At 35.3% G+C, this 26,198-nt stretch overlaps 2 protein-coding genes across 3 annotated transcripts in view; both read right to left on the bottom strand.

Moving 5' to 3' along the window:
- The window catches only part of dnah10 (dynein axonemal heavy chain 10), a 70,923-nt gene extending 57,104 nt beyond the window's left edge, over window positions 1-13,819 (bottom strand). Inside the window, exons 1-16 of the mRNA XM_087253532.1 lie at window positions 13,466-13,819; window positions 11,825-11,953; window positions 11,599-11,723; window positions 10,809-10,914; window positions 10,612-10,727; window positions 10,302-10,518; window positions 8,483-8,640; window positions 8,149-8,379; window positions 7,197-7,387; window positions 4,185-4,383; window positions 3,877-4,071; window positions 3,625-3,795; window positions 3,349-3,525; window positions 1,229-1,402; window positions 919-1,076; window positions 647-798 (exon numbers count right to left, since the gene is read on the bottom strand). Of these exons, the coding sequence (XP_087109658.1) occupies window positions 647-798; window positions 919-1,076; window positions 1,229-1,402; window positions 3,349-3,525; window positions 3,625-3,795; window positions 3,877-4,071; window positions 4,185-4,383; window positions 7,197-7,387; window positions 8,149-8,379; window positions 8,483-8,640; window positions 10,302-10,518; window positions 10,612-10,727; window positions 10,809-10,914; window positions 11,599-11,723; window positions 11,825-11,953; window positions 13,466-13,691 (2,725 nt within the window). The 5' untranslated portion in view covers window positions 13,692-13,819. The remainder of the gene's footprint in view (window positions 1-646; window positions 799-918; window positions 1,077-1,228; window positions 1,403-3,348; window positions 3,526-3,624; window positions 3,796-3,876; window positions 4,072-4,184; window positions 4,384-7,196; window positions 7,388-8,148; window positions 8,380-8,482; window positions 8,641-10,301; window positions 10,519-10,611; window positions 10,728-10,808; window positions 10,915-11,598; window positions 11,724-11,824; window positions 11,954-13,465) is intronic.
- Window positions 13,820-14,991: 1,172 nt separating this feature from the next.
- On the bottom strand, window positions 14,992-25,255 carry vamp5 (vesicle-associated membrane protein 5). 2 transcript variants are annotated; one of them, NM_001256606.1, is made up of 3 exons: window positions 25,072-25,255; window positions 18,078-18,221; window positions 14,992-16,094 (listed from the first exon to the last, which is right to left on the bottom strand). In NM_001256606.1, the coding sequence occupies exons 1-3, from the start codon at window positions 25,072-25,074 to the stop codon at window positions 15,903-15,905; spliced, it is 339 nt and encodes a 112-aa protein (NP_001243535.1). In that variant the 5' UTR covers window positions 25,075-25,255; the 3' UTR covers window positions 14,992-15,902. The 2 variants fall into 2 exon arrangements, with proteins under 2 accessions (NP_001243535.1, NP_001243536.1); NM_001256607.1 differs by having other exon boundaries at window positions 18,078-18,218.
- Window positions 25,256-26,198: the final 943 nt, after the last annotated feature.

Here is a 26,198-nt window from a genome sequence, read left to right as displayed (position 1 = left end):
CTAAAAATGCTATTGATACTCATTTTCAGATTGCAAATTACCCGTTTTAAACGCTCTAAGTTCTAAACATTCTACCGGAAACTGCTGGTCGCTATGGACCATGCTGGTCCATGCAGCAGCCAAGAAAAAGGTCTATAGACTGATATGTTTTTAGTATGTTTGTTTGTGTGTTTCTAGAATAGATTGATATGTCGTTAGTATGTCCAATGTAAATTTAATGGCAGTTTCTAAAATGGAAGTCTATGGGACAGTTGCTAGGGTACCTTAAGTGGTTGCTAGGTTGTGGCTAGTAAGTTAAAAGGTCATCAGTGATAAGTAGATTGGTAGTCTGAGTTAAATGAGACCAACATTATGTCTGTACGACAGTCTGGAGCAAAGTTATGAGGTCACAAAGTTTGGTCCAATTTCTCAAGCCACCATAACTATAAAAAACAACCCATAAACAGACATCAATAATAAATAGAGTTAAAATACAAAGTGAAACAATAAGATTAAAATGTAAGAAAAAAAGATAAATGGAAAAAATAGAGAAAAAATTATTTAACAAGACTTGAAAGAAAGCGACTAAGCTGAACAGAAAATGAATGAATGAAGACTTGAAAGATTTATTTTTTAATACTTGTTTACTTTAATACTTGTAACTTACCCAGATTATTCCAGTTGATTCTTTTGCACCCAACGCTTAACACTTGCCTCAGTTCCTGCACCTGGTCAGCCATTAGTAAAAACTCTGCGTCATTTAGATTATCCATTAACAAATGGTAACGCCTCACTAATTTCTTCAGTCCATTTATGTACCTGCATGCAAAACATTCAGATTACATGAACGAGGTAGTAAAAGCACCGTTTTGGTCATAAAGATTTAGTAAATGAATTTAGAAATGAATTACTGTTGTAGTTCACACATATTTATCCTACCTCAGAAACACCTCCTCCTGCAGAGCAACATTTTGCAGCTCATCTGGTAATACTATGCCTATACGGTCCAGACATTTGGCCTCAGATATGATTTCTTGCAGTTCAGGAGGAAAATTAACAGAAAAGCGCACATCCCTTTCCAAAACCTTCTCCGAGCCCTAAGTATGAGTATAATAAAACATAATAACATCACTCATTGCAAAAAAATAATTTATGTGTGCGGTGGCTTTTGAATAAAAGGGAACAAGCTCTAAACATGCTCTATAATTAACATTACTAGTCCCAGCATTTCCATGTCACTGCAACTTACAGTACGATGACGTGTGGAGTCTGCACAGACAGTCCCGTAACTGTTGACCATGACCAGTAAGCTTTTCCTCATGAGAATGGGCAGAGTTTGATTAGTATCTGCTTTCCATTTGTTATAGAGATCCACCTCATACTGCCTCATACGTGAAGCCACCTCTATAAATTTGGATTCCACCTATTCATCAGGGGAAAAAAGGACATTTTTATTTATACACATGGAAATATGGGAACGTGAAGGTGTAGATGTATGCAAATATATTTTGTATACATATTTGTGTAGGTACAGGACTGTGCATAATACACATTTTTAAAACAGTTTTGCCTCAAGAACTATTCACTCTGAATAGAAAACCCTGAATAGTTACAATGGTTTTTGGTTAACCTGACCCTGATCAGAAGTGCTTTTTTTTTGGCATTTACATAAAGACTAAACTTACAGTATTTTTACATATTTGCATTCATAAACTGGTAAATGGTGTAAAACAGAACTGAACAAAGCCCATTCCGAAGGAATAAATTTAAAGATGCACCATTTTTGTATTACTTACATATATATGCTGTATATATGTTATAGCAGTGTGTTGAAACATAAAAATAAGGGTTTATACTATGCTTTAGATACAATGGTGGTTGGCAATGACTTGAATGTAAATGTAATGCTATGTGACCTTGTTTACAAGACTTTTCACTGATGTGCTTGAAATACTGATCGAGAGATTAGATGAGATATGATTTGTTCATTCATGTTTGTCTCCTGCTGCAAGTAAGAAGTACTGAATGTTTGCATTCTTTTGCCCCTCTGTTACTGTTTGAACTAAGATGTTTACAGCAATCCGATAAACCACGTCTAAAAGCATCGGAACAACATGTGCTGGGTTTGTATGTCCTGATAAAATGGACTGGGTTTGAAAATGTCATTTTGTTTTGTTTTAAAATTAGTAAGTCTTTCATTTTTTAATTCATGAATCAGCTGAAACAGCATAACCTAAAAAAATATATTGAAGTTTTAGTATTGATTAATTGAAAGCAATATATATAACAATTGTAAAAGAAATATGGAAAAAGTTTTTAACTAGATTTAAATTAAGTTTAAAACAGTGTGCCCCCTTATCAGAACACAGTTTGAATGGGCGTGGCCAACTGTAGACTCAAAAATAAACATCTTCTGCTGCGATTGGCTAAAGACTTTGCATATTATCAGGCCTAAACAGGCAGTAAAGAAGAAGTAGCCATCAATCTTCTGCAAAGGCGGAGCTTATCCACCCTATTACATCATAGAGTAGAACATTTCAAAACCTGTCATTTTCAGCAAACTGCCATTTTGATTTTAGAGGAACAACAAAGTTCTGAAACTTTTTTTAGTTTTGTTTTTATAGTACTATCATGTCAAATATACAGTGCTCAGCATAATTGAGTACACCCCTATATTGAAAATTTATATTTGTATCCATTTCTCAGTAAATGTGTGTAATATATACTGGTGCATTTGAACAAAACTGATTTATTAAACATAAATAAATGTAATTAGATTCATGCAATATAATACATTTACATTCATGCAAAATATTGCAAAAGAAGTTACAAACTACAACATTTCAACAAAATTGTATATATTTTTTGTTTCTCTTGATTTTTGCTATTTTTAATATATTATTTAATATTTTTCCCTAACATATAAAATTGGGCTACTAATTTTTAAACCATTATTGTAGGTTATTTTGTTAGATTAGCTCCAGATTTGGCTTCAGTACTGACTAATCTAATGTCTATGCGCAAATATAATATTGTAAAGCATCCTATAGACAATTTTTATAATAAATGTGAGATTCGTGGGGTGTGTACTCATATATGCTGAGCACTGTATCAAAGGATCGAGAGAGTTTTGGTTTCTCAGTTCATGACCCTTTAATAAAGATTAATCTCAGCAATGACCTCTTTTGACCATCACCATCAGACCCAACCCGCATTGACATTTTACATATTAAACTCATGTTAAAGAACAAATGAAATCAAAACCAACCATATGATTTTGTTAGCTTACAAATGTGGTGAACAATGTATCTGTGCATGTCATTAAGAACCGAAATGTTTTGCCCTTGTGATCTAAAATTAAAAACTTACTGCTTTCCCTTCTTGATTGTTCATCAAATCACGATCCTCCCTGAAGCGTTTCATGGGATATCGCATTTGGTCTAGCAAGAAACGTTGCCAAATAATAGCTCCTGCCATTGGAGGATGATTCTTACTCAGAGGTGGATTATCCTTGAACTTCACAAATATGTCATTTATAAGGACCATCTATGCAGGAACAACAACAAAAACACATTAGAACAATAATAAAAGAAACATTTAGCAATTGTGTTCTTCAAAGTTTTTATTAAGCAGTTTCTCAGGCACCTCTTTACAGTACTGAGCAAGAATATCGCTGAACTTTTTCATCAGCTGATCGTTGATGGCATCTCTGCAGCGGATGTTCTTGAATTTCAGCAGCAGATCAAAGGCTGCAGATGAGGAGCGCAGCGTCTTGAAGGAGTGATCAATAAAAGTGATGGCCTCTCTTTCAATTACCTAAACGAGAGCAATTAATACATTAAAATGAATGCTAAATAACTGGAAATTGACAATGTAGCAATTGTTACAGATTTATACCTGGACTTCATTGTTAAATTCCTGCATGACCATTTTCCAGCTGGTCATTTTGCGGTTGTCAAAAGGATCAAAAGTAACTTCCTCGATGGGCTTGACCAGGGAGTTTACACAGTGTAAAACATCATCGATTCGCTTAGGATCCCCCGTCACTGCTTTTAACTCTGGTCCAAAGATAATGTAGAACTCGTCCAGAGTCTGTGAGTGAACATTCATTTGTGAGATGATTACTGTATGTGAGGACTATTTCCTTGGAGAAATGTAAAAAAGAAAGTTCTGAAATGAAACATGCTTTATCTAACTTAGCTTACCTGCAAGACGGAATATAAGTCCTGACAGATCGAAGCCATATAGTCTGTCTTTTCGAAGAGCTTTCTGCGATTAAATTCCCAGCGGGGATCACGTTCGGAATTCTCAATCCGTGCACGAACCTCAAAATAACAGGCCTTCCATATATCTAAAACGCGCTTTCCATCCTGAACCTTGGCTTTGGCCACCACCCTCTTCTCTCTGCATAATATCAAAGAACGTTATTACAATCATTACAAATGAGCATGCATGTTTTATATTTTATGTTTTATATTAAGTGGAATTTTTATATGTAATAATGCTGCATTTCAATTCGCACTATGGGTTCTATTTTATGCGCAAAGTCTAAAGTGCATGGTGCAAAAGTATTTGGGAGCATGTTTAAACCCATTTTTTCTATTTTAAGAACTGAAAACTAACAGGGTTGTGCTTATTTTCTTAATGAAATACGAGTGTGTTTTGAGAATAATGTGCATTAAACCAATCAGAGTCTCATCTCTCATTCCCTTTAAATGTCAGTAGTGTCACGACATGGCAAGGCAAGGCAAGGCAAGGCAAGTTTATTTATATAGCACATTTCATACACAATGGCAATTCAAAGTGCTTTACATAAACAAGAATAAAAGAAACAAGTAAAATAAAAATAAAAACAAATAATTAAAATGCGTAAAAACAAAACAAAACATAAAAACAGGTAAGATGTGATATGAAAGAATGAAGAAGAAGAGAAAAACATGATAGTGCAATCTGTCGGACGCAGCACAGTGCTCATTCAGTAAAGGCACAGCTAAACAGATGTGTTTTCAGTCTTGATTTGAATGTGCCTAATGTTGGAGCACATCTGATCATTTCTGGAAGCTGATTCCAGCAGCGAGGGGCATAGTGGCTAAAAGCCGATTCACCCTGCTTTGACTGAACTCTTGGAACTTCTAGTTTATATGATCCTAATGATCTGAGTGATCTGTTAGGTTTGTATTCAGTGAGCATATCTGTGATGTATTTAGGTCCTAGGCCATTTAGTGATTTATAGACCAGTAATAATACTTTAAAATCTATTCTGAATGTAACTGGCAGCCAGTGTAAAGACCTGAGGACAGGTGTGATGTGCTCTGATTTTCTGGTTCTGGTTAGAATTCTGGCTGCAGCGTTCTGGATGAGCTGCAACTGTCTGACTGTCTTTTTAGGAAGACCAGTGAGGAGTCCATTACAGTAATCCACCCTGCTGCTGATAAAAGCATGAACAAGTTTTTCTAAATCTTCACTAGAAACAAAGCATCTGATACTTGCTATGTTTTTGAGATGATAGTATGATGATTTACTGACTGCTTTGACATGACTGTTGAAACTCAGATGGTGCATTTGCCATTTACATGTTGGACTTTGTAGGTAGAAAAACTGAACAGTTCACTAGCGAACAGTTAAACAGACCATCTGCAGTGCAAGGATAAAGAATGAGCCTCCTCCATTCGGCTTCTTTACTTTCACATCACTTTTGCTTTTCATTTTCGTGGATAAATGAACAGTGTTGTAGGCACTCGACTGAAGATATCTATTAGCCTATTCAAAATTATTTTCATTTGCTAAGTGCAGAAATTTGTTGAAAAATTTCCCGTGAACGAATAAATGAACAATTATAACGAAGTGTGGTTATATCCAAACACATGTCCCATGACCCATATGGTCCAAAATCCAACAAGTGGACAAATCTAAGCTTGTTTTTATTAAAACTAATATAAATATGCATATAATACATAATACTTATGCTAATAATAACAACATTTTAGAAAAGCAAGTCATGAATGAACTGAAAAAAAGCAATGAGTGTTAAACATGAAATTGATTAGAACAAAAAACAAGGTAAAAAATGTGTTAAAAACAGGGTGGATAAACAAGATCAATAGTTAAGAAGTGAGGCTAAGGTAAAGGGGTTAAAAATACTAAATAATTAATACTTAACTTGAAAAAAAATCATGTCCAGTTATCTGCGTTTGGCATTTCTGTGTGGAGTTTGCATGTTCTCCCTGTGTTTGCGTGGGTTTCTTCCGGGTGCTCTGGTTTTCCCCACAGGTTCAAAGACATGTGCTATAGGTGAATTGGGTAAGCTAAATTGTCAGTTATGTATGTGTGGGAATGAACGTGTATGAATGTTTCCCAGTGATGGGTTGCAGCTGGAAGGGCATTCGCTGTGTAAAACATTTTCTGGATAAGTTGGCGGCTCGTTTCAGTGTGACGACCCCAGATTAATAAAAGGACTAGGCCGAAAAGAAAATGAATGAATGAAGTTATCTGTGTTATATTTTGTCTGCAATAACATTGCAAAGTCTTGTTTGGTCATTAACATTTGAATGCCCAATTTGGCAAACACATGAGGAGATTTCTCTGCATGAAGAACCCACGAAATGCAGATTAAGATGATACTTCATCTGTAATATTTAAAAAAATTAATCATAAGGAAATGAAGAGAATGAGACAAAACGACTGACAGGTTAAGCAAGAGAACAGTCCAGTAATGTGGAAGTAGTATGCCTACTAAGTTTCACACACACACACACACACACACACACACACACACACACACACACACACACACACACACAAGTATGTTGTTTTTCTTCACAAAAAGAACCAAAACTTTAAGGGCATAGTATAAGTATGTAAATCGAGTCACTATAAACTTAAATGCTATCAACCGACAACATTAATTAATTAAATAATTCATTCATTCATTTATTCATTCATTTATTCAATCTCCTTCGGCTTAGTCTCTATTTCAGAGGTCGCCACAGCAAAATGATTCGCCAACTATTCCAGCATATGTTTTACGCAGTGGATGTGTTTCAGCCACAACACTGTATTGGGCATATAGCGCATGTCTTTGGACTATGGAAGAAACCAGAGTACCAGGAGGAAACCCAAGTGAACACAGGGAAAGCAACTGACAACATTTAAATCTTTTTTGTGAATGTCACAGCTGGTTGTGGTTTAAGATACTTTTAAATACTTTACATACTCACTTAAACAGAACATGGACATCCACAACTCTGGCAACCCGTTCAGACAGTTCCCAGGCAATGCGTTCCATCAAAGCTTCCATGCGCTCATCTGTGTTGTAACACCTAGACAATATCCATATCATACGCAGCCCATTTATCAGTTCTGGAATAGTTTCCAAGACCACTTTAAAATCCACTCCTGTGACAAGGTTCTGTAAATAAAAAAAAACATTCAAGAACAATGCTATATTTTTGATATTTCTGTTCTAGTTGGTGTCATTAGTGAGTTCTGTTATTATTTTCTCATTACAATATCAGAAAAAAAGGCATACAAGTTCAACTTCTGAATGACATGGTCAAGTAATGCGGATGACAAAATAAAGATTTTTGTTTTATGGTGCTTTGCTGTACTTAAATTGAAACTATCACTCCTTAAAATCAAAGTCCCTTTTAGGCAAGTCATTTCACTTGGCGTTCATCTTTCAAACACCTCAGGCAGTATGCTCAGGCATTCTGTTTGAATAAAGATCAAAATTTTCCAAAATTGCTAGCAAAGCTTAATATTAAATTTCATATTAGGAAGCATCAATAAAAAACAACAACTGTCTCTTTAGTTTCATTTCTAAATGTTTAAATCACAACAAATCTGCAAATCTGCAGAGAAACTCACGTCTGGTCTGAGCCCCTTCCCAGAGAATCGTCAGTCAATATCAATTGCTGATTGACTCCTGTACTTGAAGGCGGAGCTTCATTCGCCATATTGACCATTACACATTTTCCCACTTAAAACTATAAGTGACATGTCTTGAGTATATTATGGTCTTTGTCAAAATTGAGGTGACATGTTCGCATTCTACTGAAAATCAGCAGAATGTGAGCATGTCGCAATTAAAGTAAAAATGGTATTGTTTACACTACTTCATAAGTGAACTTAATATATTATTTCATAAAGTTCCCTATGATTACTCCTCACCCTGAAGTGTCTCTCCACTGTGGTGAGGAATTGCACATTACTGACAGACTCATCGTAGTATTTTCTAAGCTCGGCTGTGGTCTTTTCCAGTTCCTGCATTATGAATGAATCGGCACGGGTCATCACTTCTAGAATCTTCTTTACTGCTTGCAGATTCAGCTGCTCAATCAAACTACTAAAGACAGCAACACGTTCACGCCAGAACTCAATTTCTGCCAAAGGACCGGGTCCCTTCGGTAATGGAAGAAAAAAACAGATGATTTAGGTTTTATTACTGATCTGCAAATTTGAAAATCATAATTTAATGACAACATTTCATTTAAATTTAATAAACCTGTGGTTTCTTCCTTTTTTGCTCTTCAATGACAATTGTGATTTGTGTGTGCCAATTCATCACACACTGCTCAAGTTTATCCACCATCACAGAATTTGACAAGAACAACTCCACTTCACCCTCCAAATCTATTTCTGGCATGTGCAATTTAAATTCACCTGTAACACAGAAATAAAAAAGGAGCATAAGCATTGATCGTTATATACAGATCAGTGCTAACAAGTAGATGTTGCATGTTGTGCTATATAAGATGTATAACAAAAAGAAAATCCAAAAGCAATTTTCGCCTTTTAATATTAAATCCACAATTTCAGGAATCAATAGATTCAGTTCACAAATTAGGCAAGCTTATCTACAATTTAAGTCAGAATCATTAGCCCTTCTAAATTATTAGCCCCTGCATATCGTTTTCCTAATATCTGTTTAACGGAAAGAAGATTTTTTTTTCAACACATTTCTAAACACAATAGTTTTAATAACTCATTTCTAATAACTGATTTTTTTTAGAAAATCTTTGCCATGATGGAAGTACATAAAAATTTTACCTGATATTTTTCAAGATACAAGTATTCAGATACAAGTAAAAATTAAAGGATGAATTGATTTCATTAGGCAAGGTAGGGTAATCACTGTATAATGATGGCTTGTTCTGTAAACAATAAAAAAATACTGCTTAAGGGGGTTAATAATATTGACCTTAAAAATGTAAAACTGCTTTTGACCTAAGAGAAATAAAAAAAAAAAACTTTCTTCAGAAGAAAGAATATTATAGGAAACACTGTGAAAATTTCTTTGCTCTGTTAAACATCATTTGGGAAATATTTGAAAAAGAAAAAAATGAAAGAGAAAAAAAAAACTTCACAGGAGGGCGAATAATTTTAACTTCAACTGTATATGTGGAACGGCATCTTTAAACATACTGTCATGAATAATTTTAACTTCAACTGTATATGTGGAACGGCATCTTTAAACATACTGTCATTAAATGTCTCCACATTTTATATCTATTCTTTGTGAGCCACCAACCCTTCATGCAGTTACATTCAGGCGAATCCTATACTCCCTTTCATCTTTCCTTTATTCTGTCATCCTCTCTGCTCACATGCACCCAGTTTTCATTCAAAGATGTAAACAGAGAAACAGACACTTTATGCTACACGTTCACTTCTTTTCTAGATGGTATCTGCACGCCAGCTCAAGTTACCCATGTAACGCCTGGTTATGATGTCCTTCAGCAGAGAGAAACTGGTACAAATTAAAAAGCTCCAGCCGACCTGAGTGTGTACCAGTCTATTACTTACATCTTTAGAGAGACTGCATTACTGTCAGTTGTTGAAAGATAAAAACTAGGAAAAGAAAGATCTTAAATATACATATATAAATTGAAATATACAAAAAAAAAAGTAAAATTAATCAGTAACCATAAAAACTAACTAGTGGCAGGAAAAGGGAACAAAAAACTACAGTAGGGCAAATGAAACAGGAAGCAAAAATACTAAAACAAAACAAAAACATGACAGCACTGTCAACACTGATTTAAATCATTCAAGCTTTTTAAGTGGTCTTGTGCACAACATCAACATGTAGGCAGGATTTCTCAAGTACCGAGTGACACGAAAGATTGCTGTAATGGCTGCTGAAAAATGTACAGCGGCTCGGCCAAGGGACAAATTCTATTTTAATATATATTAAAATACAAAATTAATATTTCCCTTTTTTAATCTTATTTCTTATTTTTGATCAATCAATAAATATTTGCTGAACTCAAAACACTGAAATATAAATATTCCTGCTATTTAAATTGACACCAGCAGCATACCTTCCAGCTGCCGTAGAGTTTGGTCTATGACCTGTAGGAATTTATGTGTGCTGTGGAGAAGATCATCCCGGACTTCAAAAGACCCACGGGACTCTACAGGCTGCTGCTTTTCACCTTCTGTTGTCTTGCTTATGTCATTGTCTTCAGAGCCAGCAACACCCTGATAGCCACCATTAGTGAGTCTCTGCTGGTTCGCCGAAAGACGAGGGATATACACCTGTGAACAAAGTGTAAGTTGATTCATAAAAAATATATACTTTCAAAGCATAACTACTTGAAACACATTTTTATGAAGATGAGAATCACGCACATGGTTGAGAAGCCCACTAAGCATCTTCAAGGGGTGGTCATTCATCATGCCAAACTCAATAAGTCTGGGCATCAAATGATTAGCCTCGTTTATGTCCACTGGTTCAGTGATGGTTTCTGTATAAGATAAGCACCAGACCAGACAGTTACAGATAGTACAATACTATAAGAGACACATTTTGGAAATGCCTTATATACCTTTAGTGTTCCTCAGGAAGTAAAGGACATTGTATTTCTCAAACCTCTCTGGTATAATGTTCACTTCCACATGAAGCTCGACGTGATACACAACCTGGATCTCAAACTTGAGAAAGGAACAATAAAACCAAAATTTGTCAGAGAATCATCATTAACACCCTACAATAAAGTCTTGTTTGTTAACATCAGTTAACCCTTTATAGGGCACTCATTGAAATAGTCATTGGAAAACCCCTGGAGTGTTACTAGGGGTTATTAAAAGCATTTTAAAGGTTTATAATTAAAAAAAGGTTCCTCTCCCAGGATTAATGTATTCAAATTACCTATGAACAGCATGTAGTAACTTGTTTATGTTACCTAATCAATAGAAATTAATTATTAATTAATAGCAGCTTGTGGTTAACATGGATGCACACAGAAGAACAGGTTACTGGATTAACTTCTTTAGTGATAATGGCACAAAATTCCAATGAACCAATTAGACTTTAGGAAAATGTTTACAGTTCTACTCTTCTTTTACACCATTCTTATTCATCTAAAATTCGCTCCGATTTTAGCAAAAGATGCTGATCGGGCTGATTTAATTGACAAAATCATGTTGACTGTTAGTTGAAATTGTAAAAACTGATGTTAACAAGTACGACTTGATTTTGTAGTAGTAAATGTAGAAATGATCTGATTTCATACAAATATAGATTAATACTAAATAATCTGATTAAACATACATAATACTTTAAGACTGCATTTCATTTATAATCTTAATTATCAATTAACTGTAATGGTGATTTACATTGCGAAGTGGTTTATCCCCATTCTCTGTAGTCTCTGACAGGCCTTCAACTGCAAGATTCTGACTTTGAGAGTCTTCTGGGTTTGATGACTCCTGGCTTTTTCTTTTTTGGCCTTTTCTTTTCTCTTTAGCCATGTGTGGTAAATGGAAAAATAAATGAGGAACTTGTACTGTATATTCAGAAAAGTTACAATATTGATATGAATCATTGCTGAAGCAAACTCACTGTCAGCAGGGGTTTTCTCTCTGTCTGAGAGGAGCGTCCTTTCAGAGGAAGCAGATGGACTTCTTTCTGAGTCATTCTCCTCACCTTCTACTGGATCTTGGGGTATGTGGAATGGCTTGGTGCTGTTTGCTATTGAACATAAAATACTCTTTTTTAAGACATCTTATAACTTAAGATATTATAGTATACACTCTCCGGCCACTTTATTAGGTACACCTGTCCAACTGCTTGTTAACGCAAATTTCTAATCAGCCAATCTCATGGCAGCAACTCTATGCATTTAGGCATGTAGACATAGTCAAGACTCAGTAGTTGCTGCAGTTCAAACAGAGCATCAGAATGGAGAAGAAAGGTTATTTAAGTGACTTTGAATGTGGCATGGTTGTTGGTGCCAGGCAGGCTGGTCTGAGTATTTCAGAAACTCCTGATCTGCTGGAATTCACACACGACCCTCTCTAGTGTTTACAGAGAATGGTCTGAAAAAGAGAAAATATCCAGTGTTCTGTGGGTGCAAATGCCTTGTTGACGGTCACTCAAATAACCACTCGTTACAACCGAGGTATGCAGAAGAGCATCTCTGAACGCACGACACGTGGAACGAACCTTAAGGCGGATAGGCTACAGCAGCCAAAGACCACTCCGGGTGCCACTCCTGTCAGCTAAGAACAGGAATCTGAGGCAACAATTTGCATTGGCTCACCAAAATTGGACAATAGAAGATTGTTTCTGCTGCAACATTTAAATGGTAGGGTCAGAATTTGGCATCAACAACATGAAAGCATGGATCCATCCTGCCTTGTTTCAACGGTTCAGGCTGGTGGTGGTGTAATGGTGTGGGGGTCATTTTCTTGGCACACTCTGGGCCCATTATTACAAATTAAGCATCGTGTCAATGCCACAGCCTACCTGAGTATTGTTGCAGACCATGTCCATCTCTGTATGACCACAGTGTACCAATCTTCTGATGGCTACTTCCAGCAGGATAACGCTCCATGTCATAAAGCATGAATCATGTCAGACTGGTTTCTTGAACATGACAATGAATACACTGTTCTCAAATGGCCTCCACAGCCAATAGAACTCAATCCAATTGAGCACCTTTGGGGTGTGGTGGAACGGGAGATTCACATCATAGATGTTCAGCCGACAAATCTGCAGCAACTGCGTGATACTATCATGTCAATATGGACCAAAATATCTGAGGAATATTTCCAGTACCTTGTTGAATCGATGCCACGAAAGATTAAGGCAGTTTTGAAGGCAAAAGGAGATCCAACCCGTACTAGCAAGGTGTACCTAAAAAGTAACTTAGCCAGTGAGTGTAGTTCATTCACTTAATTTTAAGACTATGCAATGGGTTTAATGTTACTCACTTTTTTCCCAAGTAAAGTCAACTAATCAGCTTTTACAGTACCTTGTTGAATCTATGCCATAAAGGATTATGGCATGTAGTAATGCTAATAAAGTGACCGGTGGTGAGTGTATTATCTCAGTGAATGAGAAATTGAGTAACGTTTCTAAACGTCACACTCCACGTCCACGTCCACGTGCAGAAACTATTCGTTAACTAATGTAACGTTACTAAGTAGTTAATGTTAAGAGGGAAGTTACAATTGCGTTAAAATGAAAACGTAACGTTACCTGCAGGAATTTCAACTTCAATCTCCTCTTCTCGTACATTCTTGAAGAAAAAAAGTGTTAAAGCCACCTCTTCCTCCGTGACCACGTTTAAAAAGTGTTTGATTTTCTGCTCTTCCTCTCCATCACCGCGGCTGAGCAACTCGTCAAAGCAGCCTGAATCAGGCAAATCATACATCACACATACTGCATTTTTAATCCACTCCACTCGAGAGTCGTCGTGAGCCATGCTCACTGTTTTCTGGAGGAATAACTATATGGTAACGTTTGTAGTTTGCACAAAAAATATATATATTTAGACCATCATTTCTGAAACTGACACCGCGCACTGGTTTTAGTTGACGTTGCTATAACAACAGCGGGTCACATGCGTGCACTGTCGTATGGGGTTGCCAGATCACCAGCACAAATCATACGATCCATGACTCGCAAAGAAAAGATTGAAACGTTTAGTACAAAAGTTTTATAAATGTGTTTTTGAATGTTATGCTCTGCTAAACTCATGATTATTAAAAAAAAAAAAAAACGGTTTCCCACTCTTAGCCATGTATTCCTTCCCTGACTTTTTCCTTCACTGTAAGGAAAACAAAATGGTGCTGTGCTTATTTGCACAAAAATAATAAAATTGCAATACTCGGACTGCTATGCCATCATAAATTGTGAAAATTATAGATAGAAGAAGGCTTTAAGACAAAATGTAATTTTTAATTCCTAAAGTGGCCATATTCTGACTGAAGAGAGTTGAATGAGCTGGCCAGTTTTTATTTGCCCATAGGTTAGTTTTTATTTTAAAACAACTCTTACCAGATGATAAGTTTGTGTTTATATATTTTTATATATATTTCTTTATTCTTTTGTTTTAAATGCTAATCTCATAAATAATATTTATAAAACTGGAAGTTGCGGTTTAAATCCAAATTTTTAAATAAATTTGACAAAATTGTAGAAAATATGTTTGTTGCATAAAAAAAGTGTGGTTATAATCACTGTCCGATAAGCTGATCAAGCAAAGATTAGTTCTTAAAATCACTAAAATGCACAACTGAATAGAAAATGAGGCGAATAACTGCAAAAAAAGATCCACTTAAATGCTGTTCATACATTAGGTGTCCTCAAACATTGCACCAGGTATATACAAATTACAAGATGTTTTCACGCCTGACTAGGAGGTGGTTTTTGTCAAATCAAATTTGTACACAGTGAGATGATTTTGAGTTGTCAGTGTTTTAGTTTATATGTGATTATGCCTGAATGTTTTAAACTGACTTTTTAATTGGATTTTATTGTTTTAATTTTAACCTGTCCAGGGACTGCAGGTGGAAATTAGCAAACCTGCTACAACCTGGCACAATGCATCTTTCCTCTTTGAGGTTAATGTAATCTTTGTGCATTACCCCTGTTAAATAAATAAATTCATTCTTTAAAGCCCCAAAAAGGAGCCTTCCCACATGTACAAGCAAGACACTGTTCTGATTATTGAAATGTGTTTTTTTACGCTAGAAAGAATGAGAGTAAAGCCAAACGTGACAAAGTATTTACAATGGACGTTTATTTATATGTACACATGCAAATAATATAGTGCTGTTTGTAGCAGCAAATTATTAATCATATAAACATATACATTTTATATTGATAATGGACAAAGATAATCAAATCTTCAACAGTGACAAAACTCTTACACACTCCCCTAACAAATCTGAATACAGGAGGAAACCTCCTATGGTTGTTATAGCGCTGAAAATCAAAATATTAAGAATTATTCACTTCTTAATCTATATAGAAGTTTTAGCACAAAAATAACACAAATCAAAGAATACACATGCCAACCAAATCCTGAATTACCCCAAAAAGTGCACATTTTGTATCTCTCCAAAGTCAAAAATACATGCATTAAAAATACATGCAATTATTCTCATCAGCTCATCAGTAAGAGTCCAAGATGTCAAACGGGTATGTCAGATACATGGGTTTGTTCTGTAACTAACAAGTGAAAAATCCACACACTTAACAAAACCTGACACCATTACACACATTTTTTCTGCTGACAAACAGAATCAAGAAATTTGAAGATCACTGACAGTAAAACATGTTTTTCCAGGTACACTTTGATCTACACATGACACCAATTTACCTAATGTATGGTTAAATTATGCTTAGTCCAAGAAGAATCTGTGTAAAATGTTACTATTATTGCCACATAATAAGTATGTGTATATGTTGCCACTGAAAATGAAAAAGCGGAAATGATTATGACACCATGGTACCGTTTGTATGACACCCACCACAAATAGCATCACAGATTTAGCTTGCACTGTATCACAATGAGTGATCTATGATACTTTAGTACAAAAGAACCTGAAGGATTTTCAGGACGTTTATTTTCTTTAGAGTTTAAAAAAATGTGTTGACTCATTATCTTGTTTGCTAGCTTCTAGTAATTTCATGGGGCCTTTGTTGTTGTTGTCGTGGATGCGTCTTTACCATTGTCATCATTGCTAAAGCTCAATGCCACAGCCAAGATTATGCCAAGAAGCACTGCAGCTGCAACTGCTGCTATAACCACTTTATACTTGATATTTTCCCAGCGCTTCTTCTGTTTCACCTTTGTGGCGGTCTTTGAGAATGCTTTGCCCTGAAAAGTAATAACAAAACAAAGTTGTTTTTTTTATTTTACATTTTATATTTAACAAGATAAAACTGTCCCCAACATTTTTTTTTAAATAAACAAATCACCATTGAGTCTTCTCATCAAGCAAATAAGAGAAAAGCCATGCGAGGCTTTGAAATGGACTTGATACTCATTTTGTTTTCCTAAATGTGATTATAGTCTTTGTTTGGAGTAGTCATTGACACCAACCACACAGTGGGAATCATAAATCAAACTGTGCTCATATATTTGGCCAAAGGAGAGCTGGTTGTGACTTGGCCTGGCTTCTCCTAGTTTTTTTTTTTTTTTTTTTTTTTTGCTATTGTCATTTTTATCTTTGGCTTTCTCATTCATTAAACGCAAGAATACAAGACAAATAGTATTTACTATTGTTACTGATTTAACTGCACTGACACTGTTGGCTAATTCAATTCGGTTCAAGTTTATTTGTTCAGTGTTTTCCCAATAATTACTGTCCAAAATTAGAATCAAAACAAGAAAAAAAAAAAAAACCTTAAGGTTGGACAGAACAGATAGTTAACCTGGAGTTATACAATTTTGTTGTCATTGAGTCCTTGGAACACGGAATGTTTATAAGAAAATGCCTGAGGCACAAATAGAGCAACAAGTGTGTTTCCTGCAGGATATGAACAACATTTTAAATTTAGTTGGATTATGATACTAAGATTCCTTACTTGACAGGTCGTGTTTAGTTGCTAGGTTTGGTTCTGATGTTATTGCTTTGTTATTTTAAATGCTGCTTTGTACACCAAACAAGCAGACTAAGATCACAAAAAATGGGTCCCTGTCCACTTTTAAACAAAATTTGGTGCAGAGTGACAGAAGACTACAATGTAGTCCAAAAAAATAAAAATAAAATGAATAAATAAATTATATACAGTGTGTATGCATGTATGTATGTATGCATACATATATATACATACACACACACACACACACACACACACACACACACGCACACACACATATATATATATATACATACATACATATACATACATATATATACATACATACATACACACACACACACACACACACACACACACACACACACACACACACACACACACACACACACACACACACACACACACAAACACACACATATATATATATACACATACATATATATATATATATATATATATATATATACATACATATATATATATATATATATATATATATATATATATATATATATACACACATATATACACACACACACATATATACATATATATATACACATATACATACATATATATATATATATATATATAGTAGATGATCAGGTTAGAATTCTCAAGCAAACCTGTTTTTTTTTTTTTTTTCTCATCAGTCACACTGTTTTGGATGTCATGAAAGCCTAACAAAATAACCAAGAAAATCAAACTACAGTTGTGATCTTTGAACTTGGACCGTTATTGAACCAAACTGGATCAATACTGAACTAAATAAAAGCCTCATGGTCTTCTGGAACGCTGTGTAACTGCTGATAATTAACTTGTTTGTTTGTACATTTATTTTTCCACTCCAATGGAATTTTGAGTATGCTCGCATGAGACAAAAAAATGAAAATCAATGTGAACTTGTTGCCTAACCACAATGCATGTCTTGTGCAAACAGCCTGCCATACTATTACACAAGTTTTTGTTCATCTCAAAACAAAGGGAAATAGCTTTCTAAAATTAACAAAGTAAACTAAACTCAGGATGCAAATTGAACACTTTTTTTTCCCCCGTATACTCCACCAAGACACTATTAATAGACTCAAATTCGATAGGTCCTTGCTCTGCCTAGAAAACACTTGAAATTCCGGAAACCCAGTTTATAGTTTTCCAAGTCCTCAGAGAGCTGTATATCATGTTCACAGGAACACAGAATAAGTTAATGGGACAGCTCGTTTATGTGCTTAAATAGTTGGTGTTACAAAAGTTCTACCTTTACAAGTAGGTCGTCAGCCCTGGTCTCCAGTTCCTTGAGTTTTCCTGATCGCTCTTCAGCCTTGTTTAGGTTATCCAGCATGATACCTTTAACTTCCTCCACATCTTTTTGAGCCTCGCTGAGGCGGCTGTTCCCATTCTGCTGAGAACAGATGAAATGGCTCATTGGAAAAGACAAAAGCACTAGCTAATAACACAACATACATTGCCCTTAGTTCATACATATTTTTAAACAAAATATTGTTTTTCGTAAAGGAGTAGATGTCATTCAGTGTCCCACTAGATGAGTGGTTCTTAACCAGTCAACCAGGGCCTAAAAGCATCTCAAGATGATTAAAAAAATAATAATAAATATTCAAGTTATTTATTTACTTAATTACTTTAATTTATAACCTAAACTACTTTTTCTTCAGACAATCTTGACTAATAGACCCTTTTCACATTTTTGGGTTTCTCAGTAACGGAAGACATCATAGCTGGGTAAACTATAGAATACAACAAATAATTTTTTACAGTCTTATTTGCTCAAATAATAAAAGAAAACTCCAGGATAGTGTTTTCAAGACTTTCAGAAAAAGAAAAAAAAGTAGTGCGAGACTAATTTTGTCAAATTTACTCTCAGCCCCATATACGCTGCCTTAGAAACACCTAGCATAAGCAGTAATTAGCTTTTTGTAATTTGACGCAAAGATGATACAATACATTCATAAATGCATATAAAAAAATATTAAATAATACCGTTAAACCGTCATCAGTTTTGTGAAAAAGGTCCATCAATTTATTCAAGATTTAAAGTATAGACCTAGAAATATACTGTATATCAGTTTGTGTTTGTCCAAAAAAAAAGGTCAGCAGCTGGATTTAACTAGGCAAGTATGTAAGAAACTCCCACTGGATAATGACTGCATGGATGATTATGTTTCAGTTGGAAACAAGATATTTAACCCTAACTGATGCAGAGAGTGTCTTCTTATTGCTTGTAGACACATCCTGTGCTCATGGAAAGATGCTCATTTGTTTCTAAAGGGTCAAATAATTATCATGCATCAAACAAAGGAAACGTCGAAGGAAATTACATTATATTAATAAAAATGGGAGCGATATTGGGGAACCAACATCTTTGAGGAAAAAAATGTGGTCGAAAAAAATCCTGAATGATCGATATGGGAAATCACATAAATATCTGCTGAAATCAAATTGAGAAAAAAAATATATTATCATGCATCAAGCAAAGAAAACATAGGAGATTACAACATATTATTAAAACTGGGAAGGATAATGGGGAACCAACATCTTTGAGAAAGAAATGTGGTCAAAAATAACCTTGGATGATCAAGATGGGGAATTACTTAAATATCTGCTGAAATCAAATTGAGAAAAAAAAATATTATCATGCATCAAGCAAAGAAAACATCGAAGGGGATAACAACAACATATTATTAAAACCGGAAAAAATAATAGGGAATCAACATCTTTGAGAAAGAAATGTGGTCAAAAAAACCCTCGATGATCGAGATGAGAGAAATAACTTAAATATCGGCTGAAAATAAATTAAGAAAATAATAAAACAAGAGTAGTATTAACTCACAGCTGTTTAACAGTGAACATAAGCCAACTGCACAGCATTGCCAACTGCACAATGTGAAAGGGGCTTAAGGGATTGGGACTAAACAGCTGTGTATCCATCAGACAAGCACTTATCAGTGAGGCTAATAAGAAAAAAACACACATAAATTCAGTTTGCTAGGGAGCATAACGAATTGTACCCTGGAGAAATGGAAGATGTACATGTGGCGTGATGACTCCAGATTTACCCTGTTTCAGAGTGCACGAGGAGAAGGAGAGAGTCGGATAAAATGATGCCCTCATCATGCATTGTGCCTACCATACAAGCTTGGGATCTTGGTCAGCTCTAAGTTCAGCAATGTTATGTGCCCAAGGAATGAGGTCAGCTGACTACCTGAATTTATTGAATGACCAGAGAATTCGATGAATGGATTTTTGCATTCCCTGATGGCACAAGCATATTCCAAGATGACAATGGCAGAATTCATTGAGCTCAGATTGTAAAAGAATGCTTCAGGGAGAATGAGGCATCACATAGATTGACCACCACAGAGTCCAGATCTTAACCCTGTTGAGAATGAGATGTGCTAAAAAGACTTTGCACGGTCATTTGTCTCTCTTATCATCGATATAAGATCTTGGCAAAACATTCACGCAACTTTGGATGGGAATTAATGTTATGATATTGCAGAAGCATAATGAATGCCATGGCAAATGAATGCCGTAATCAAAGCTAATGGCAGAGCAATAAAATTAAAATAAATAAAATAAGGTGTGTGTGACTTTTTTTGGACAGTAAAGCTGCTTTTCCACTATCGTGCCAAACCGTTCTAAGAACACTTCGGTACGGTTACGGTTGTTTCTCCACTGAGCCTGGAACGGAGCGGCACGATTACAAACCGTTCTCAGCCCGGAATTCTCGGCACGGTTAGACAACCGTGCTGAACTGTGCTGACAGACTCTGTGTGTTGACGTCGCGACTCGGTTGCTAAGCTACCACAGCTGGCTCAGCAGAAGCGCGCTAGTCATCAGACATCCTCAATAAACTACAGTACATTAAATATAAAATAACGATCCAGGTCTAAACGATACAGTTTGAAAAGGGTGGATGATTTCCTAAATTAATGATGTTAGTGGTTCGTATGGGATGAGAGCATAGAGCAGTCTCTGGCAGAGAAGTGAATAACTCATCACATTCTTACGAAGATATTTTATCCATTAACGTTATTATTTTATTGACTTGAATACAGACCTACTTCGCCTGCTGAATGTGAGTTTATTGCACGCAGCGCTGTATTTCACAGCACAAAACTCGCTCTGATCTGGGAGAGACATGCCAGCGACTTGCGCTGCTCACTTTTTTTCCTGCTGCGCATCGAATAAAGTGAATAAAGTCACGCTTAGCATCGTCGATGTCCAAATTCCACAACAACATCACGATATATATATCCATGGAACACGAACTTGCAGACTCTTTTAACAACGAGGAAATAATTGCACTTTTTAATTCAAAGCCAGGACAGCTTGTTAATACCGGCGAGACCACCTGAAGGACGTCGTGTTGTAATGTCGGCCGTCCAAAAGACTTTGCTTGACAGCTTTACGGAGCAGCACTGTAACTGTCCAAGGTACTGTTGTATGATTTATATTATAGCATATGCACTAATAAACAAGTCAAAAGAATGAATGAATTAAATAAATATGGATTCTTAAATGTCAGTATTGCTTTTACTCAAAAAATATCAATACGTTTTGACAAATGTTTTATAAAAATAAAATGAGCAATTTTCATCATTTCAGCTCTAGATAATTATATGATTCAGTTATACATAAGTTATATGACATTTATGAGGCATGTAACATGTTTCTGTGTTTTAGTTTTTTTGTGGTGATCTTTATATAGCTACGCAAATATTTTCTAAAACGTCTAGCAATAATTCGCCTACAGCTTGTTAGTTAATATGAACACAAAAATAATTATTATAATAAAAATAAAATAATCAAAATAAAAAGATAATAGAGAAGCATTTTGCTAAATATAATAGTGCTTTAAATGCTTTAAATCCTGCAATATATGTGTTGTTTCATATTCGTTTTTTTTCACTTGCTGCATTCGTTATTTAATGTTTGAATACTAAAACAAATAACAGCCATCGCTTAATTGGTTTCATTTTACCATCAAAATGTAGTATATTTTATATCATTATCAACTTTTGATATAAAAACGCAGTGTAATTTAATTAATTGTTAAAAATGAAATAATTTATGTGCTGTGTTTTTATTAGTGAAAGTGCCCGCTCACCTTTGACAAGGCCTGTACAAAATTATATTTCTGCCACTATAATACAAATGCACTATTTTTGTTGTCTTATCATTGTTTATTTTTCTGTTATGTTCAGAGATTTTAAATATTATTTATTTCCCCTCCAATTATTTTTAATCATCACGTTACATTTTGGTAATTTTCCCTCCAAATAAAATTTAGCCAGAGCTGCGCAACATATAAATAAATAAGGGTGCACATTTAGCACCCCTATTTCATAGAGCGGCATAACAGTGTTTAGTCACATGGTTGCTTTTGATTTTATGAAAAAAAATAAATAAATAGTTTCGGCTCTTATTTAACTTTAGTTGAACAAAGGGAGCCGTTTACATTGCGTTACCAAGGCAACTACTGATGCGTTTTGTGTAATGTTTTAAAGAGCTTTGTCGCAGCACGACAGTGGAAAATGAAACCGTATCCGTGCTGTCTGGCCCGGTTTGGCACGGAATGGAACAGTTCTGTTTAAAGAACGATTCAGCACGATAGTGGAAAAGCGGCTTAAGTGTGTGTGTATATGTAAAGTGTGTTTTTTGTAGAAAGTATATTTACTTTAGTTGGATAACTGCAGAGAAGGTATTTCTCAGTTATTTTTGTTTTAGCCTAAACTAAATAAATAAAATAAAATTATATTTATTTAAAAGACACTGATACTGTAATAGACAAAAAAATGACCAAATAAAAATCAAACTATTAATAAAAAAATAAAAGAGCTACGGAATATTACACCAAGCTCCATCATATTTTGTCAGGTGGAAATAGTGAGAAAAATATGTATATATATCTTCAAACTTAATCCAGTAAATCAGGAAAAACTGGAAATGTTTTGAAGTTTTTACTGTATATATTGCTGTAAAATATCTGGTCGATTGGGGGTCAAAAAGGTAAAGAAGAACCACAGTACAACATATTTAATGTGTGAGAAATGCAACCAATAAAGCATTATAAACAAAAAGTAGTGATGAAATCTTCCTGGACGCCTCCCATTATAACAGCCTTAAAAATTGTGTTTACAACAAGCATAAGGAATGGAATTCTGGAAGAGTGCCATGTCGCTTACAGTTTAACAAGGAACAGAGAGAGACAGAGAAATCTCTAAAGGCTATTGCATCGAAACCCACAATGATGCCTTTGTGAAAACAGCATGGCTGAGCGCCATGAAATAGGACTGTGACCTCCCTGACATTAGTATGCTCTACAGCAGTAGACATGTCATCTGTATATCAGCTGAGTCGGACTGTTAATTCCTCTCTTTGTGCTCAGAAGGATGTAAGTGACTTTAGGTCAAGGTTTGGTTGACGGGAAACTGTCAGACAAAGATCAGTGAAATTATTCATTTTACAGGAAACGCCACTTATTATTCATACCATCTCACATAATAGCCACAGACAATGGAACAGTGGTTCACAACTGGTGTGTCACAGCCTGAAATGGCTCATAGCTCGCTGCAGAGCCATTTGAGGAGAGCTGAGCTCCAGCGAGGGGGAGCATGAGCTGTCCCTCCTCCTCCTCCTGTAAGCCGTTTTAATGCGTACACCAACCCCACCCCTAACCCTACCCCCAGTGACATCACTCATAGAAGAAGTGCAAAAAAGGTGGAGCTTAAGCTTAAGCTCCCCCTCGCTGGAGCTCAGCTCTCCTCAAATGGCTCTGCAGCGAGCACCACTTGGATAGATCTGGTCTAATAGGACAATAGGGGGAAACTAAAAAACATGCTAAAAGGAAATGACAATTTAAATAGCACATTAAATTGCAACTAGCCGTATAATTGGGTACAAGATTAAGTCTAAGATTGTTTGTTGTTGATGTTGTCTTCTTTCTTCTTTTGAGTGATATATTTTAAGTGAATATAATGATGGGTTATACAGCCACATGTTAATTTTTATTATATTTATGTAACCCTTTACAACAAGTTTGAATTAGTTAATGTTAGTTAATGTATTTACTATTATGAACAAACAATGAACAGTACATTGCAGTAGTTGTTCACGTTAGTTAACGTTAGTTAATGAAAATACAGTTCTTTGTTAGCTTATGTTAACTTATGGTGCATTACCTAATGCTAAAAAGCATGAATTTAGATTTACTTGATAAAGTTTTAGTAAATTTTGAACTATGAATAATAAATGATGCACATGTTTTGTTCATTGTCAGTTTATATTAATAAACACATCAACTAATATTAATTAATGAAAACTTATTGCAAAGTGTGACCCATTTTTCTTTAGATGTGTACAATGAATGAATAGAGTTAAAAGAATGAGGATTTTGTAACATGAACATGAAATACATTATATGGAAAACTGAATTATATATATTTTTTAAGCAAAATCTATTTTATTTGGCTTATTTTGTAAACTACTGACAACGTTTCTATTTCATTTTAAAATGTAATTTAGAGGTATTTGTGTTTAATACAACAAAAAAATTACATTTTCAGACATATGTAGAGTTTGAGTTTTTCATCACCATTTTCATTGAACCAGAACTGCAGGATACAAATCTCTTTTTACATCCTTTCTTTGCCTCCTTCCTTCCCTTCCTTCCTCTCTAGTTTTGACTGCTATAATGAATATGGAATTTCCTTGAGACAAGGCAAAAAATCCCCTCTCTTGTGTTTCAACAAACACCTGAAATAAACCAACAATAAAGGCTAAAGACCTTTTGAATGACTTTTAAATGACTTTGAAAAGAACAAGGCAGTTTCAAATTCAGACACAAACAATAAGAACGATACTAGCAACTTACTATCACATATCTCTAACAAAGCGAATTGAAAGCTAACCTACTATAGCCTGTCGAAACAAAAATCTAAATAGATTTCACTTTCATAATGATCGTTAAGCATGGCAGAACTGCACTTGTTTGTAACAACAATAAACAACGTCAAACCAACTTTATGCGGCGTTTGCCGTCACTTTTTATTAGCTTCTTATCTAACCGTTTTTGTGTTATAGATCCAGAAAACTTCCCTCATATACAGGTTTGAGCTACACATTTTGTTTCTAAAACGTTTGCCCTCAATGGTCTTGATTTGTAAAGCTAACCTCAAAATATCACCAGCAAAACGAAACAAACTTTAAAGTTTCAAAACAAAACAACTTACCATTGTATCAATCTGTGGGTTAAATGCGCCAGAAACTGTCACCGAATATACTGCATCGGAAAGAGCACTAGCAGCTGATAAGAGAAAACAGTACAAGCTCGATATCTTCAAACTTCATGCGCAAAAAAATGCTCCTCCAGAGTTTTATTCTTCTGCGCTGGCGCTGTCACGAGGCGCCTCCCATATCGCACCAACATGTCTTTTTACCAAATCCAACAGCAGGTGGCACTGTCTGAGAAAACGATAGGTCTGGAAGTGCAGGTCTGAGCGTGGTCTCAGGGCATAGATATATAGATGTCGCCAAACCCTATTGTTGTCTATTAGAAGGAATGCGTCAATAGAGCTGCCATATTGAAACAGAGTAGCGCTCCTTTGAAATGAATGCTTGCCCAAGGTACAGTGGAGGACTGTGGCCATCCAAAGCCAAAGATATACACATATGCACATATATCTATGATCGGGAGTTTTCCTGGATGTTAGTTTGTAATTTTTCTTTCTAATTACGAAAATTATAATTTTACATCACTTTTGTACATTGATGGATCAGTGATTGCACTGGCGTTCCTGACAAAAAGCTTGTTTGTGTGTACAGAAATGTACTATCCACCCTGCCTGAAACACACCTTCTCTCCTGCTTTCACTTCTCATACTGACGGAGGGAGCGATTCGTTTGTGAATGAATCTCCGTTATGAACGACTGGTTCACTAGCCGACTATAAGTTTCTGGCAGCGCAGCATCTCATTGTCATATTTCTTATTCATTGTTTGCTTATTTTATTCAACAGAACTAGCTGAAGCCTAGTGTTTAGTGGGAGTTGGTGCTACTTTGCCTTATGGTGATTGCAGTAAGATTACTTTAGCACAAAAAGATCATAAAAATTTTTTAAAAAACTAAAAAAAAAAACTCAATCTTACCTATGATATCTTCTGCCTTGTGCTTAGTTTTCTTTGTTTGCTCGTTACTACACCTAACCTAACCCTAACCCTAACGGTTAACGCTAACCCTTTTGCTTGGTTGTATACTAGATCAATACTTAGACTTTTAAAAATACAATTGTAACACATTGAGCCACTAAGCCTTTTTCAACATTTCAATATTTCAAACACTTCAAATATAGTCTGCGAAA

Source organism: Danio rerio, chromosome 5 (assembly GCF_052040795.2).
Source record: "Danio rerio strain M-AB ecotype USA chromosome 5, GRCz13ab, whole genome shotgun sequence".
Taxonomy (NCBI): Eukaryota; Metazoa; Chordata; class Actinopteri; order Cypriniformes; family Danionidae; genus Danio; species Danio rerio.
This window is presented reverse-complemented; position numbering and strand designations above follow the sequence as displayed.